Source organism: Lithobates pipiens, unplaced genomic scaffold, assembly GCF_037356315.1.
Source record: "Lithobates pipiens isolate NorthernLeopardFrog02 unplaced genomic scaffold, aLitPip1_a1.2 Scaffold_13, whole genome shotgun sequence".
Classification (NCBI taxonomy): Eukaryota; Metazoa; Chordata; class Amphibia; order Anura; family Ranidae; genus Lithobates; species Lithobates pipiens.
In genome coordinates, this window is record NW_027507718.1 from 81,210,349 (window position 1) to 81,228,072 (window position 17,724).

Here is a 17,724-nt window from a genome sequence, read left to right on the forward strand (position 1 = left end):
GATGTGTTCTGCCTGATTTTTTTTTTTTTATTTAATTTCAGAATTTGTGTTTAATTTATAATAAAAGCTTTAGAGTGTTTGTTTAAATATCTGTAAGTTAAAGGGTCAGCCCTACACAGTACTGATTTGGTTTGATGGTTGAACCAGCTACAAGCTTCTCTTGCCTTTTTGAAGACTCCAGTGTGACAGTAATGTGTAAACTGAGTCCGAAACAGTTTAAACAACTTTATTCTATTTAAATTTGGTAGTCTGTAACACAAGTTGGTTTTAGGCAGGGTTCACACTGCCATATGGAGCGGCTCACACCAGGGGACGGTGCATCCCTGTTCACCATTTCGGTCCAAATGTTTGGCTGAATTCGGACCTGAAACAGACCTGAGGACGCACCGGACTCCTGTGCCATTCGCTCCAGAGATGTGTGAACCAGTTCCATTGAGAGACGGTCACAATTTCCTGACATGTGAATTGGATGCGGAGAAACCAGCATCCATTTCAAACTAGTGGGAACCCAGCCTTAAGTATGCAGGAGTCAGTATTTCATATACAACCCACATCATGAATTTCAAAGATCATACATTCTGTCAGTATCATAAATCCAACTGAGACAGGGCCTTAAAGAGGTTGTAAACCCTAACCAAAAAAAAAATGGCATACTAGCTCATTATGAAATACTTAGAACGAAGCTGTTGCAGCAGTACCTGCACACCGCTGAGTTGGCTGATATTTTCCCCGGAGTTTCTTCCAGGTTCGTGGGCTCCGCCAATGTCATCGGCCGGAGCTGCAATGACGTCACTCTCACGCATGCAGGCGGGTGACACCGGTCACGGCACAGGGCCCTGAAGAAATGGCATGATCAGCTGTTCCTTCAGCGCACGTGTGCCGATGATGGCAGCATACTTAGTAAGTATCTCCTAAACTGGGAAAGTTTAGGATATATTTACAGTACCTACAGGTAAGCCTTATTATAGGCTTACCTGTAGGTACAATTAAACAAGAAGACTTTACTTCACTATTTAACTGCTTCAGATTCGCGCTATAGCGGAATGATGGCTACAGCGTGGATTTGCTTTGTCGGGAGGCCGTCAATAGACGTCCTCCCCTTTGCAGGCTCGCCACGCCCCCATGAGGGGCACGTGCTGTGATCACCAAACTCAATGAGACTCAATCCCGATCCCGGGCCTCTTACCACGTGACCAACACAGAATATCGGTAATCGTTTTTTGTTTGTTTTTTTACGCTGACAGCATTAGGAGAAAAAGACATTCACTGGCTTCTTTTTGACGAAGAGCCTCATTTGTGCCCACCAGTACCACGAATCGGTGCCCACAGTACATAAGTGCCAGCAATCGGTGCCACCTATCAATGCCCAAGACGAGTAGTGCTAATCGGTGCCACCTAGCAGTGCTGCCTATCAGTGCCAGCTATCAGTGCCCATAAATGCAGCCTATCAGTGTAGCCTCATCAGCGTACATCAATGAAGGAGAAAAATGACCTGTTTGCAAAATTTATTAACAAAATATAAAACTGTTTTGTATGTTAACAATTCAGTTTTTTTAATTTTTTTTAACAAAAAATAAAAATCCCAGAGGTGATCAAATACCACCAAAAGAAAGCTATATTTGTGGGGAGAAAAATGATAAAAATTTAATTTGGGTACAGTGTTGTATGACCGTGCAATTGACATTTAAAGAGTAACAAAAAAAAGAAAACAATACTGTGCTCCTAGCTAAGTGAAGAAAAATTAGACTACTCAAGCTGCGGCTACTAAAGTGTGATACACACCAGAAATGCAAAGAAGAAAAAGTTGTAGCTGCGCTAATAGTGATTATCCCCTGTACCCAAAGACTTCAATTAATAAATAAGTTATCCCAATGGTTGAACATTAAAGAGGTGAAAAATAAATCATTAAATTGATAAATTAATAACAAATTAATTCCCAATAGATTAAAATAAATCAATAAATATATATATATAAAAATTCATATAAATATACTTAGTAATAAATACAAATAACAAATGTACAAATAAAGATCTAAATATAAATAAACCGTGAAAAATATATATATATGAGCCGTGAAAAAAAAAATCATAGTCCTAGAATCCAAAGTGAATAGATTAAAATAGTCCAATCAATATTGTGACAAAACGTGCAATCTCCGCCACCAAAAAGTGCTGAACACCACTAAGAATGCACGCTTACCAGAAGGCAAGCATTTAATCACTCACACAATTTCCTCAACAGTGTCTCCAAGGTGGTCCTCAAACTGCCAATCAGACTCAGACCAGAATCCCACCCGAAAGAGCTTGTACACACGAAAACATAGTCTCTCAAAAAATATCTGGTATACAGCTTTATTTATAGATAAAAAGATATACTCACAAACATCAACAATAAAAAGCAGTGTCCTAGCCACCCAGATGGCTGGGTGGCTAGGACGTGCTGATGCAGTCACGTGAAGTCTGAGCGAACGGGCGCTCGCTTGCTGGCCGGCATATACGCTGCTTTTTATTGTTGATGTTTGTGAGTATATCTTTTTATCTATAAATAAAGCTGTATACCAGATTTTGGGTGGGATTCTGGTCTGAGAATCATACTGCTCTTGCGAGAAACACATGGGGGCTACCATTCATTCTGTATGGCACCCCCATGCATCTTCGCCTGCAGTGTAATCGCAGGTGCGGGAACTGCAGGGAAACCTTTTGAAAAAGGTCCATGCACCGTTTTTAGGCGTATTATGTGGCACAGCAGCCAGTTCAAATGCAAGGGCTGCCATGCTTGAGAAAACATGGCCCGCACTAGTGTGAACTGAGCCTTAGCATCTTTTCACATGGGCGGTCTACGTTTTGCTCAGCGGGGGCATTGATCCGCTGAGCAGGTGGATGACAGGTCCATCTCCGCTCACTGTGCTGAGGTGGACCTGTCGGAGCCCCGCTCTCCTCTATGGGGAGATCGGATAAAAACAGACCGCCTGTCCGGTTTTATCTGATTCGACCCCCCCCCCCGACGGATGGAAAATAGGGTCACCATCCATCAGGATTTCACAGACTGGATCGGATCAGATAGCAGCGAGTGTCAGCGGAAATGTCACCGCCTGAAAAACTGACATGCGGACTTGATCAGAAAGCCCGTGTGAAAGGGGCCTTAGGGATTGATTTACTAAAACTGTAGAGTGCAAAATCTGGTGCAGCGTCCATTTTTTTTTTTTTTTTTTTTTTTTTCTTTTGTCAAAGCTTAACTGAAGAATCTGACTGGCTACCATGCAGAGATGCAGCAGATTTTGCACCAGTTTTAGTAAATCATCCCCTTATTTCAATAGGTCACTCTATAGACCAGTTTTTCTCAAGCTTTTTTTCAGTCAAGGCACCCTTTGGAATGATGGAAAATCTCAAGGCACCCTCTCAAATGATGGACAATTTGAAGGCACTCTCTCAAATGACAATCTCGAGGCACACTCATTTTAAAATGGAAAATCTATTCGAATAGTTTTATCTAATGCAGCAACATCAATACACATAGGACTCCCAATGTTAAAAGTAATTTATTCTTCAAAAGCAAATACGCTTTTGCAAACTGGTCCTGACTAGTATACCAATGTTTGTATTCTCAATATTTTTTTTTTTCCCATCACTCAGCTAATGTGATCCCAGTGCTGACAGAGAGGGGCAGGGGAGGGTCAAACAAGGATGCTGTGTAGATGACAGACATCATCCTTATCAACGGCTAATGTAATTGGTTGTTAGAATGCCAGCAGCTAGGTCAAAATGGTGTAAAATGAAAACCCATGGTTTTGTGTAACGAATAAGGCAAGCTTGTTCCACTTGCTGGCTTGTATATCATTTTTGGGTAATTTTTAGGCATTTTGCCAAGGCACCCCTGAAGAGAACCTCAAGGCACCCTGGTTGAAAAAGGCTACTACAGGCATACCCCACTTTTAAAGTGGTTGTAAACCCTTACAAACCACTTTGACCTACAGGTAAGCCTAGATTAAGGCTTACCTGTAGGTCCAAGAAATATCTCCCAAACCTATACGGTTTAGGAGATATTTGCCCGAAGACAGGCACCGCTGTCTATGGCCCATGCTTTGTAGACAGCGGCGTGCAGGCGCACTGAGCATGGCATCCTCGATAACGAAGATGCCGCGCAATGCCACGCGTCTCGGCTCCCGTGCGCATGCGCGGGAGTTACGTCATCGCGGCTTCGGCGAATGACAGCGGCGGAGCTGCGAGACCCACCGAGAAGATGGATGCGGTGGACTACAGGGGACAGCGGTGACTTCGCTGGCTCCTGTGTCAGGTAAGTGACACATAATGGGCTACTATGCGATGCATAGTAGTCCATTATGCTTTGCCTTTGCAGGGAATGAAAGAGGAAGTAAACTCATCAGGGTTTACTTCCTCTTTAAGTAGTTTTATTTACTAAAGCTGGAAAGTGCAAAATCAGGCTCACTTCTGCATAGAAACCAATGAGCTTCCAGGTTTTATTACCAAAGCTTACTTGAACAAGCTGGGGTTAGAAGCTCATTGGTTTCTATGCAGAAGTGAGCCTGATTTTGCACTTTTCAGCTTTAGTAAATAAACCCCATTGTGTACTTAAACGTGGGGTATGCCTGTATAGACTAACCACTTGTATACAAGCGCACACCAAATCCAGTTTTCATATTCTCAGTCAAGGCCTTCAGCACAATGATTCTGCAGCCCAGTGACTACTTGTTACTCTAGGAGGAATAACACATGTACATTTACTAACTGAGAGGCCACTAGAAGTATGAGGTAAAGAAATGGTGGACACAAAGGAATTCTGGGAAATTTAGTTCTGCCTCTGCCTCCTGACCAGTGTTTAGCCGAAAACTCAAACTACACATCCCAGAATGCATTGAATATGTACCATGTCATAAAGAGGAACCAGTGCCGGTGGTGGGTTTGGCTGTTCACTCACAGTACATACTCACAGAGAATAACCGTGTTTCTGTGGGCTTCATGTCAGAATCCAAAACGTTTACTTTCTTTAAAGACTTGTGTGTTCTTGTCATTTTTTTATCAAAAAAAGGAGTCCAATGGGGGGGTGTGGGCTGTGCAACCAGCTCCTGATCAGCGCTCTCAGCCATTGTGGTGTGTTCTGGCCGGGAGCCACCCCCCCCCCCCCCCCATCAGAACACAATAGCTCAGCAGGGGAGATTGCTGTACTAAAATTGGATTGTTAGTACAGTGGCTCTGACCTGAGCTGTCTGGGGTTTTTTTTCGGTTAACTCGCTGGGTTGAACGAAAGAAAAACAATAGTGTGTACTAGACTCAAGGCCTAATGCACACAGGGTGTTTGCCAATCTCTCCTAGACGCCTTTCCTCCACGCAGAAGCGATTTGACAGAAAAAAAACAAAACAAAAAAAACACGCCTTAGGATTAGGCGTTTAGGTGCGCCACTTGCTTGAGCCTTAATTCATTCCATTAACCAGAATAATAACTCATTCTGCCCCTTGAAATGAATTGACGCCTAGTGTTAACGCTCATTTAGACGCGCTTACATACAAAGTGTTTTTCTACCAATGTGCTATTTTTCTTTGTTTCTCAAGCACGTGTAATTTTTAAGCTTGACACACTTTATGTATAGTATCTACCTACTTAAAGCAGTACTAAACCGCACTTTTTTTTTTTCCCCCGCCAACCCTGCAAGGTAAATGCATGCTGTGCGCTAGTATGCCTTACTAGCACATTATGAAATACTTCCCTTAAAATGAATCCTTCCAATGGCCCGCTGACAGTGCTTCTAGCCTACCCCGGTCTTTCTTCTGTGTTTGCATCCTCTGGCCATCTGATTGGGCGCGCCACGGTGACGTCACTCCTGTGCGGGACTCGTAGACCACGACACAGAGCTCTGAAGGAACGGCACGGGTAGGCCGTGCTGCATTCAGAGCACATGTGCCAGTGACATTACCGGCTGCGTGCAGTGTGAATATCTCCCAAACCGTGCAGGTTTAGGAAATACTCACTGTACCTACAGGTAAGCCTTATTAAAGGTTTACCTGTAGGTACAAGTAAAAAAAAGTTCTTACTCCCACTTTAAGACTGTGTAATCTTTAACATTTTACAAAAGTGTGAGTTATACTGTGTTTGTGTGCACAAAAATGTATTTTGCTGTCTTCTGTAATGAAAATATGTGTTGGAAAAACAATCTTGCAAACAGTAATCAATGTTGAGGGCTTTTCATTGACAGAAGTTAAAGTACAGCTCCTATGAATGGAGGAGAGGGACAAAAAAAGCCAGCAACACAAAGAAGCGCAATCATCGATTTGGTGAATCCAGAGCACCCGCATGTATAGCATTTGTTTATGTAATACTTTGAACATTATTCGCGTTCCTCAAAAACAGAACTGTAGGCAGATACACCATACGGTAACCAATGCCATCACTATGTTTTGCAACAAAAGGGTTGCGAAGGTCTCTCGAGAGATCTTTGCTTTTACCCATCATGAGATGTTTCTTGTGTGACACCTTGGTAATGAGAAACCCTTTTCTAGGCCATCAGTTGAGCTTGAACCAGCTGATATTAATTTGTACTGACAAGGGGCATGACTGTTTTCTAATTACTGATAGATTTCAGCTGGTGCCTTGGCTTTCCATGCCCTGTTGCACCCCCTTTTCTTCAGGTGTTCAATACTTTTTCCCCTGTGTCATGCCATTTTATTACACATAACTTAAGTTCTGAACCTGTTTTGGTTACTTTGTACGCATGGGTTGTTACCGACATGTGGTGGAAATTTCATGTCAATAGCATCTTTATAAATATATTTACCTAGAAAAATGGTGACGTGTTCATTACTTATTTTACCCGCTGTATCGAATACCCTTATTAATCCAGTTTTGTATTCCTTAAGGCTACTTTCACACTGGGGCGTTGGGGATGTCAGCGGTAAAGACGTCATTTTTGCGGAGGTTTTCGGCCGCTAGCAGGGCACTTTTAACCCCTGCTAGCGTCTGAAAAAAGGTTATAATCACCCATAAAGCGCCGCTGCGGTTCAGTGACACTGCACATTAATTTCAATGGGCAGGGGCACTTTAGGAACGTTGTATAAACTTGGGCTTTCACACTGGAATGAGAGGAGAGGATCTTTACAGGCGCTATAGTGCCTGTAAAAGGCCTCAGTGTGAAAGCAGCCTAAAAGTAGCAGCGCTGTAGGCTAATCAGTATTTCCTACATTGCACAATACAAGCAGTTTTATAGGATTGGAGAGCAATATGTGTGTTGTTGCGCCTTCACTTTCCATTCACAGGCTCTGGTGATGTTTGACTGAGTTGCACTGCTTTAAACCTCTTCCCAACCAGCTGCCAAGGTGTACTGTGGCAGGTTGGCCCCCCATGGGCAAAACGACGTTGCCTTGCATCACTTCACCTTTTGGCCACTAGGGGGTGCGCCCGCAGCTGGCCGCCAGAGCCGATGCCATGACCGCCGGGCAACCGTGATCGCTCATGACAGAGCGAGAACTGGGATCTGTGGGTGTAAACCCACAGATCCCAGTTCTCTCAGGGGAGAGGAGACAGATAGTATGAACACTGATCTGTCTCCTCCTAGTCAGTCTCAAACCTATGGTGGTATTTAACCCCGTGCTTACTGGGCACCTAAACCCTCCTCCTGCCCAGACCAATTTTCAGCTTTTAGCGCTGTCACTCTTTGAATGACAATTGTGCGGTCATACAACACTGTATCCAAATTAAATTGTTATAATTTACCACAAATAGAGCTTTCTTTTGGTAGTATTTGATCACCTCTGAGTTTTTTATTTTTTGTTAAAAAAAAAAAATTAAAAAGACTTATTTAAAAAAAAAAAAAAAGTTTTATATTTTGTTAATAAATTTTGCAAACAGGTAATTTGGATGGGCACTAATAGGCGGCACTGGTAGGTGACACTGATAGACAGTACTGCTAGGAGGCACTGATTGGCACCACTGGTGGGCATTTATAGGTGGCACTGATTGCTGGCACTTATGTACTGGTGGGCACTAATTTTTGGCACTGCCAGGCGTTAATGGTGGGCACATATGAGATGGCTTTGCCTCTTCGTCAACAGAAGCCGGCAATCGGCTTTTTTTCTCCTCACGCTGTCAGTGTGAGAAGAAAAAACAAAAACGATTACTGATCTTCTGTTTACATCAGGTGATCAGCTGTCATTGGCTGACAGCTGATCACGTGGTAAGTGGCCGGGTTTGACCCCTTACTCCGATCTGTGATCACCCAAGTCTCATTGACTCGCGTGATCACAGCGCATGCCCTTCAGATGGGCGTGGCGAGTGTGCAAAGGGGAGGATGTCTATTGACAGCCTCCTGGCAAAGCAGATCCATGCTGTAGCCATCATTCAACTATAGCGCGGATCTGAATGGGTTAATCACCACTGGGTTTTTTATTATTTGCTAAACAAAGGAAAACAGACCAAAAATTTGGGGGGAAAAAAGTTTTAGTTTCTGTTATAAATTTTTGCAAACGGGTAATTTTTTGCCTTCATTCATGTGCACTGATGGGGCTGCACCAATGGGCACTAATAGGTTGCACTGATGAGAAGTGACTGATGAGACACTGGTGGGCACTGATGAGAAGGCACTAATAGACCACACTGATGTGTACTGATAGGCGGCACTGATTGGCAGCACTGTAATTGGAAGCTCTTATGGGCACGTTAGTGTAGATGTCCCCTTTCACAGTGGCCGGTTGTCGGCTCTCCTCTCCTCACACTGTTACAGCAATGTTAGAGGAATGCCGATGACCGGCAAATGTGTTTACATTGAGATCAGCTGTGAATTGACACAGCTGATCACATAGTAAAGGATTTGCTGTGACTGGCTATTTAATCTGATCACAGAGTGCACTGTATGCGTGCCACAGTGGGTGCGCGTGGGTGGGGGGAGGTTCTGGGAGGATGTCAATAGACGTCCTCCCGGAACGATTTTAAGTTGCAGTCATTTCTTTGAGAGCTTTAGAAATCACATGTTTGCAGGGATTGCCTCAAAAGGCTGTGCAGCAAAAGATTAGGTTAAGGGACCCATCATTTTTAATAATGTCATTTTAATTGTTTTATTATTGAAATATTTTGTTATTAAAAGCAACATCTGATTTGTATTAAACATGGAACAAGCAATGATGGACACCAGCTACTATATGTCAGTACAGGTTATGTCAGAGAACATTGTGGGGGTTCTTTTTTTCATAGCAGGGTACCAACAAACCTATCCAAGGCTGAAGGTAAATGAAGAACCAGAGAAACAAAATATAAGTAGATTAAACTTTGGTAAACTTTGATTTAAAAAATGGATTAATGTCATACTTGTCTTTAGGGCACTCTATGAATTCCTTTAGTTAATAGTTATTGCTTTTCAGGAACAAGGAGAGAACCAAAATAATATGGCAATAAATTGATATTTTTTCATTTCATGATATACTGAGTTTCTTTTACAAACTGTTGTAAAGCTAAATGTTGCCAGTGAATCACTAGAAACTCAGCTAATATCTCACCACAATTTAAGGGTTTGTAAAGCTTTGTTTAAAATAAATAAAAATAAATAACATACATGTTATACTTACTTCCTCTGTGCAAGGGTTTTTCACAGAGTGGCCTCGATCCTCCTCTTCTGGGGTCCCTCCGCGGCGCTCCTGGTTCCTCTTCTTTTCGAGTGTCCCCATGGTGAAACGCTTTCCATAGAATGCATTAAGGTGAAAAACCTTGAGGGTTTACAACCCCTTTAACAGCAGTGAACATACTGCAGTAAAATAATCACACATCTGTCTTCCTTCACAGCACATTAACAGGAAGCGCTCTAGAACAAATACAACCAGCTGCAGATACCATGTATATTTTACTTTTTATTCCTTTAGTATAGCATGTAGTAATCAGGAACTGCTTAGCATACTCTAAAATAAGAAACGTTACAGGAGGTGCAGAAAATCTCCAGACTGTCTACTGACACATCTCTTTAGTTAAAATGACGATCGCTTTATACTTCTGATTTAAACTCATTATGGACATTATATTTTCTTAACGAAAGATCACATACTTCTGTTTTTCTGAGCAACTTTCAAAGTCACTTAAAAAAAAAAAAGTCCCAGTTACAAGTACTGACTGTCTTAGTTTGTGTTGGCAGAGAAGGATTCATCTATTTCTTCCTGGTTGAATTCCTTAATTCTGAAATTCACCTTCACCCACTTGCTGAAATATTCCCGAAAGCCGTTAGGATTTTCTACCACAAACTTGTCAATTTTGATAAGTGGAATGTTCTGGAAGCTCAGGTAGTTGCCAGAAATGCCCCAGTCGTCTCCACATTTGGGATTTTTGCAGAATATCTTGCACTTTTTGTTGAAGCCACCAAATGACATTGGCTTTGAGTGTTGCTTGGTAAAATATCTGTCCTTGAAGCTTCTGTCGATCACTGTGTGATGGGATTTCTATTAAGGAAAGAGAGCAATTAGTGAACAAATATATTTGAAAACTGGGTGATACAGTATATGCAGCCGTTGAGGTTCTTTTGTACTGGGATTTAAGTTACTATCATCGGGTAATAAGGCAGACAGCAGTGTGTAAAGTGAATCATCTGACATCAGAAAGTAAAGAGCTGATTCATTTCAATTTTTTTTTTCTGATTACTGCATTTTACACTACTATGAACCGGTCCATAAATGTTTTCTTATTTATTGTGTACTACTTTCATTGTTGCAGTGCTGGCAACTATTCTGAAATATTCATTAGATTGTAATCAACCCAACCATTGATATGCAAAACCCCTAAGACACAATAGTGAGATCTACTAAAACCGATTTGACCCGCAATAATACTTAAGGGTCCCCACTCATGCTATCATGGTCCAATGAGTTGGATGCCGCTGAGGAGAGGTCTATCCAGATCCAAAGAACGTTCCAAAAATAGGTCTTGATAGCCCTGCCTCCCCCACACCTTTCCCCATCGCCCCGTCCTGAGAGGTTAGCAGGTAATAACAGCCTCAGCTCAATTTATCCAGGCCACTTCACCAACATGTTTCACCCCTGCCCCCAGGGCTTAATCATGGAGATGAGGGGTCTGCTGGTGACAGGGGAATAAATAGCATCACCAGCCACCTAAATATTAATGTAAGGTAACCACTCTCAAAATTTAAATGGACAGGCGAGGGAAAAACCTGATCTGTCATTATCATAAGTATAGCATAAGTATGTTGCAGAGGTTTGGAATGCTTCCCACTGTCATACTTTTGAAACTTTACTTTACTGGCATTCTCTATTTGAATTATTTCCTCCAGGGACTGGATCTCGCTCATTTCACAAACCCACTCTGCCATTGTAGGGCATTGCACTTTTTGCCAATTTCAAGCTAATATTGTTTGTGCCGCTATTAGCATATATCGAAAAATATCCCTTAACCCCCCTGACGGTCTTCCCGAGTCTGGCTCGGGGTGGAATTTTTATACCAAAAGCTGTAACCTGCATCGCTGGATCCAGGAGGATATTTACTTGCCTTCTCCCTCGGATCCAGCATTGTCTCCCCGCTGTACGAGCGAGCCGTGTCTCGCTCGATCTATCACATCGCCGATCTCCGTTCCCTGCGAGCGTTGCGACGCAAGGGGACGGAGATCGGCACCAAAGTCAAAAAGTGAAACACACAGTATACATACAGTATAATGTAATCTTACAGATTACATTGCTGTATGTAAATATTTCACATCCCCTTTGTCCCTAGTGGTCTGTCCAGTGTCCTGCATGCAGTTTTATAATATAGAAACTGTTCTTTATGTCTGGAAACTGGAGATTGTCCATAGCGACCAAAACTGTCACTGTACATCAAAAATGATTTTAGACCAGCTAGAAAACAGCGATAATAAATTGGAATCACTCACAGAATTGAGGGATAGCGATTTGTGGGGAGATCTGTCATCAAATACTGAAAAGTAATGACAGTGACAATTCTGCAACTGAGCAAATTTCAGTGTTTTTGATTTGATTACATTATTGAATATTTTTTATTATTGTTATATTATTATTTGGTACAATTATTTATAGTTATTTATTATATTATAATTTATGATTTCCTTTTTCAAACTTTATCATACCCGGGATGTCTGCTAGACTCTGGTTTGGACAGATTTAAGAAAGTTATTCCTAAGAATTACAGGACTACAATATAAAACGCCAAATTTTCATGCAAAATAATGGTACCGCTTTTAGCACCTAAAATCCAAAATAATCGTACCGCCAGGGAGGTTAATAGATTTTGTTGACCATAGGATAATTGATAGTACTGAAGTACAAATATTTAATTGTATATTACATTTTGTTTTCTTTTGATAAATATGAAATATCTTTGTCCAGAAGTCCATCACCACTGGGCAATAATAGCAAATGTGTGCCATTGTACCCCTTTCATTAAAGCATCTCTAACATGTCTCCAAATTTTCCAAATTAAAGCATCTCTAACATGTCTCCAAATTAACATGTCTCCAAATTTTGTCTGTATTTTGACGCTAAATACCGGGGTTATGGCAGCAGCTAGCTGCCATAACCCCAGTACTTTCGAGAAAGGCGTGCATTTCTCTTTATGATAAAAGTGGTCTCTGCAGCCCCTCAGTGAGAGCCTGAGAAAGCCGCTCCCACACCCTCCACAGCCCAGCGCTCCAGTGAGTGAGGGGGAGGGGCAGAACAGACAGCGGTGACTTTAGACTCACCAGATCTTTTCTCAGGGAGCCCTGAGAAGCGAGCGATTAACAGTGTTTGATTGCTCGGTTCTCAGTCTTAGAGCAGGCGGGGGATAGATGAAGCATCGGACCGATGCTGCATCCACTTAGACAAGTATGATTCTGAAAAAAAAAAAACACTTCTCTTTTAGAAATGTGAATTTTCAACTAACCTCTTTATTAAATTGCTTGTTTAGTTAAATATAGTGTGTGTGACTTTTCTACATACATTTAGAAGTCTGATGTTATCTGTATCGCATGCAAAGGTTAAACATCTTCCACAAAGCAGGCGTCTGTTCTCCTCTGATAGTACAGGTCCTTTAAAATTCTTTTTAATATCACGAAGCCTCTTCTCTTCTCTTTGAAACAGAAGGTTCTGTGAATAAAAAGTAAAAAAGTAAAATTGATTAGATAAAATTTTAGGCAGCATATAATGAAACCTAAAAGTGGTACCTGTGTCCAAGCTGAGTTGGAAAAGCCCCTGAAGGCCTGGTTCACACCTATGCAGCTTCCAGTTTGCATATTTCAGGTGCATTTTGTGTTTTTCAATACACATTTTTGATCCATTGTCTATGGAACCAAAAACCAGAAAAAAGTCTCACTTTGCTCTGCACAAACTCGGTTCCTCTCTATTTTTTGGCACTGCCGAAAACCTTTAGTGTGCTACGAGCGGTAGTACAGGCAAATCTATCTGGCCCAGGGATACGACTGGATGACTCATCTGGAAGCTCTCTGGAGCCTCCCCCTGATTCTTAAATATTAGAGAATCTTGTAGAAGTTTGTGGGCACAAATTAGTAGGGGTTGCCTTGAATATTTAGGGCCCCTTAGCCAATCCCCAGGAAGTGAGCCTAAGGAGCCCTTAAAAAGCAATGAGCCATGCCAGTCGAAGAGCCGGGTGGAAGATGGAGAAGCAGTGCCGAGGGGAGTCTGTCGGTGGCCTTTAAAAGAGGCAGCAGGAGCAAGGAGAGACAGAGTAAGTAGATCAGCATGGTGCAGGGACAGACAAGTTGAGAGACTGCCAGCTGTAGCGGGTCTCTCTTGAAGACAGCGGTGTGCCAAGTCTTCATCCAACCTTGCCCTGGGGAATTGCCAATGTATGTCAGTCAAGAGGACTGAGAAGAGGAAGCAGACAGGCGGGCTTGTGGCAGCCAGGTGGGCTAGCATTTCTACAAGTAGAGCTGGGATCAGTGTCTACAGGGGAGCAGAAGGTGGTGTTAGATGCTGTTCACTTCATATGTGCTACTTTACTAAGAGACTCAGAGTTCCTAGCCTGTAATGAACTGAGCTAACAAGAGACTGTTAATTCCCAAGGGAGTGAACCTAGCAGAAGCTGTGCAGAGGAACAAAGTTTGTGCAGAAGGAGAAAAAAGTGGAATCTGTAAATAGGGAGGAAGTTTTCCCCGGTTCTGTTTGTTGGAAATTTTTCAAGTTGGCGTCCCATAATCCCTAACCCCATTCAAGTTATCATCCCCTAAAAAAACAAAAACAAGCCAAAGGACTGATTTCTGTGTCTAGATGCAAGAAGGAAATGCTGTGTGACTGGCTGTGCAGGAGTGGGGAACCCTCACATCTGCAACTCCTACGGGGGTAATGCTACACTGGGGGATACAGGATTGGGAATATAGATCCCTTAGCTTAAATATTATCTTGTCTTGAAAAAGACGAAGACTCACGCGTGATAAAGAGGGTGCAGTTGCCATCTTTGACCTGGGCACTGGAAGACCCTGTCCTGGCAGTGTGAGGGCTCATGTTTCATCTTTTTAGCTCTGAGAGTCCTATGTTGCCAGTTAAAAAACTGAAAATCGTGTTTTCTCTAAATTTCACTTCTATTATGACTTTAACACTAAACTAACCTAACTCCTAAACAAATCCCCTGTGAAGAATATTTATATTAAGACCCCTTTTACATTGCGAGCGTTTTTCAGGCGATACAGCCCTAAAAATAGCACCTGTATAGCGCCTGAAAAAATCGGCTCCATTCACTCCAGTGTGAAAGCCTGAGGACTTTCACACTGGAGCGGTGTGCTGGCAGGGAGTCAGAAAAAGTCCTGCCAGCAGCTTCTTTGGAGCGGTGAAGGATCGGTGTGCTCACCACTCCTCCACCGCTGCTCCCCATTGAAATCAATGGGGCAGCGCTGCGATACCGGAGGAGATTTACGGGCGGTTTTAACCCCTTTTCGGCCGCTAACAGGGGGTTAAAACTGCTCCACTAGAGGCCGAATAGCACCACTAAAATGATGGTAAAGCGGTGCTAAAAATAGCGCCGCTTTACCGCTGATGCCCTAGGTGGCGATGTGTAAAAGGGCTCTAACTGCGCCAAGAGCAGCAGCAGGATGTTCTCCTAATGTGATCACAAAATCTACCGATGCCAAGGTGCCAACACTTAAAATAAGCTTTATGCATGTCTTCATCCTGACTCTGCCCTCCATCATATTTATGCTCACTGCCCACCTTACAACTCCCGCTTGATCATACATTATTTCTATGCCCGACTGTAAGCCCTTGCATACACGGTCGTAAATTCCGACAGAAAATGTCCAATCGGACCGCGTTACATAGTTACATAGTTAGTCAGGTTGAAAAAAGACACAAGTCCATCCAGTTCAACCAAAGCGTTGTCGCATAATCCGACCATGTGTGGGCTCCATCTGACTTTTTCTGTCGGAATGTCCGACCAACAAAGTTTGAGAGCTGGATATAAAATTTTCCGACAACATGATCCAATGCGTGTCAATTCCGATCGTGTGTAGCCTAGTCCGACGGAATAAATTCTGAGACGGAAGCGCCCGGTCAGGTAAAACTACCGTTCGTAATCGATATAGCATCTTTGTCACGCTGCAATGTTAAAAATTGTTTAATGCAGCGCATTCTCTTTTTCTTTATAATGCTACAAGAATGAAGTTGTTTTGCTGCTCATATTCACACACACTTCTCCAAAACGTATTTCTTTATAATTTTTCCTGATTTCATGAATACAATATTTTATCCTGCCTGCTGATATAAGGGGACAGCAAAGCCAGCAGACAGTGAAAAACGGGGTCCGTCATCCGGAGATAATTCCTGAAATCATCAGGATTATTCTCCCGGATCTCACGAAGCAAAGGCATGTGCGAGAATTGGTCACGCTGGAGCAACCAATTTTTGCTCCACGAACTCCCCCTCACCCTGTTCTTGGACTGGGCTTGTGTCAAAGCTAAAAGCCCAACACGAAGCCCCTGCACAGCGCGAACTCTACGACGAGTACATACACGAAACATGGCTTCAAAACGGTCGGCTGGTCAGAACGGACAACAGAAAGCACCGATAAACAGCAATGCCTGAAAGAACAAGATGAAAACCAGAAACGAGCGGACAATAAGCACTGGGGATCAAAGCGTACTATACCAAGATATAGTCCGCAATGACCAACAAATGCGAACTGACTACACGCACTGATAATCAGATATGCACCAACAAGCACAAACTGAAGAGCAGTAACGATCTGAAGCACAAATCTGAAAAAGCGCAAATCATTTCTAACCAAACTTCTACTAACACACGATAAACACGAGATCAGCAGAAGGAGCCCAAAGGGTGCCGCACGTGGTGCTAAACTTTCCTTTTCTAGTGCCGCCGTACGCGGCTTACGTCACCGCGTTGTCGACCGGAAATTCCGTCAACTTTGTCCGACCGTGTGTAGGCAACACCAGTTCCGAACTAAATCCGTCGGAAATTATCCGACGGATTTGGTGATCGGAATGTCCGACCGTGTGTACAAGGGCTTAGAGTTTAATGATCAGAGTTAACAGAGGAAGGTCTGTCCATCAACACCTGGGTCCCTGTCCAACTTCAAGCGTGTCCAATAATGAGGATCTCTCTTTTCTACAGTAGCTCAGAAAATATGTCCACCCTTGTGCCCAACTGCACTACAAGAACTGAATCATTCCATATATTAAGGTTAAACAACACAGGTAGCCATATTATAGGTATGAAGTTCTGTGATGTTTTTCCTAGGATTTGGCTTATATGTTAGTTTTGACACCAGAATGTGTTTCCAAAAAAAAAAAAAAGTCACAGCATATACAGTAACTTTACATAATGCCCTTACAATGATATACTGTACATACATGCTAATTAGACTTGAAATATTACACTTTTAAGATTTACCACAATATTATTAGTACTGCAAGTGTTACCTGTTTTATAAACTCAGTTCTGTCCTTGTTCTGGAGTACAGCAACTGCATTATTCATTAAAGACTCATGCAATAAGTTTATCTTTTCTCTCTCCGCTTGTTCATGCTTGCTGGTGACAAGGTAGCATTTGCTGTCTTTGGCTCTTCCTCGACCTGTGTGATATAAAGAAGAATATGCTATGAAGATTTGTGAAATGTTGCCCCAAACCCCTCTACTGCAAGAAAAGATATGTAAATGCCAATCCTGAGACTACTTTGGCATACAGTAAATGAACAATTTAAGAAAAATAACAATAGGTAGAAAGAAAATGAAGAGGACTAGAAAACAAAGCTAAAATAAAGTAAGAAAATATGGAAGACATTTAAGGGGTTATAGGTATTACATTAGGATATTGGAGAATCAAAACATGGCCACAAATCAGCTTCATAGGAGGCAATATTCACTGATAAAGTTTGTGAGTTTACAGTTATTTAATAAATCCTGCATTTCTGAATGATACTGGGCAATGGAGTACTTCCTATAATTTTTGATTGGCACATCCGCATGAATGGTGGTTTAATCAAGACCTTGGAGCCAATGCTGTATCTTGGCCTATGCCAACAAGGCCCAGGCCAACTGTGGGGGGGGGGGGGGGGGTGCTTCTTCTAATTTTGACTGTCCTATCATCCTGGACCACAAACCTTCTTCACTGTGCTTTATGTTTTCTGCTTCACTATTGGCATGGTTATAGCTTCTTAGTCCTCTCCATAAAATTATCAGAAATGTGTGCTTAAAGTAAACACTTTTTATTTCTTTTGGGATAGAGTAAGAGAGGGTTATAGCCCCTGTCAGTTTTTTTTTGCCATCCCTG

General features: G+C 42.4%; 1 protein-coding gene across 2 annotated transcripts in view; it reads right to left on the minus strand.

Moving 5' to 3' along the window:
* Positions 1-9,833: 9,833 nt before the first annotated feature.
* The window catches only part of LOC143974133 (antiviral innate immune response receptor RIG-I-like), a 111,179-nt gene continuing 103,288 nt past the window's right edge, over positions 9,834-17,724 (minus strand). For both annotated transcript variants that reach the window (XM_077475247.1, XM_077475246.1), the window contains exons 18-20: positions 16,875-17,026; positions 12,928-13,074; positions 9,834-10,425 (exon numbers count right to left, since the gene is read on the minus strand). In XM_077475247.1, coding sequence (XP_077331373.1) covers positions 10,108-10,425; positions 12,928-13,074; positions 16,875-17,026 — 617 coding nt within the window. In that variant the 3' untranslated portion in view covers positions 9,834-10,107. The remainder of the gene's footprint in view (positions 10,426-12,927; positions 13,075-16,874; positions 17,027-17,724) is intronic.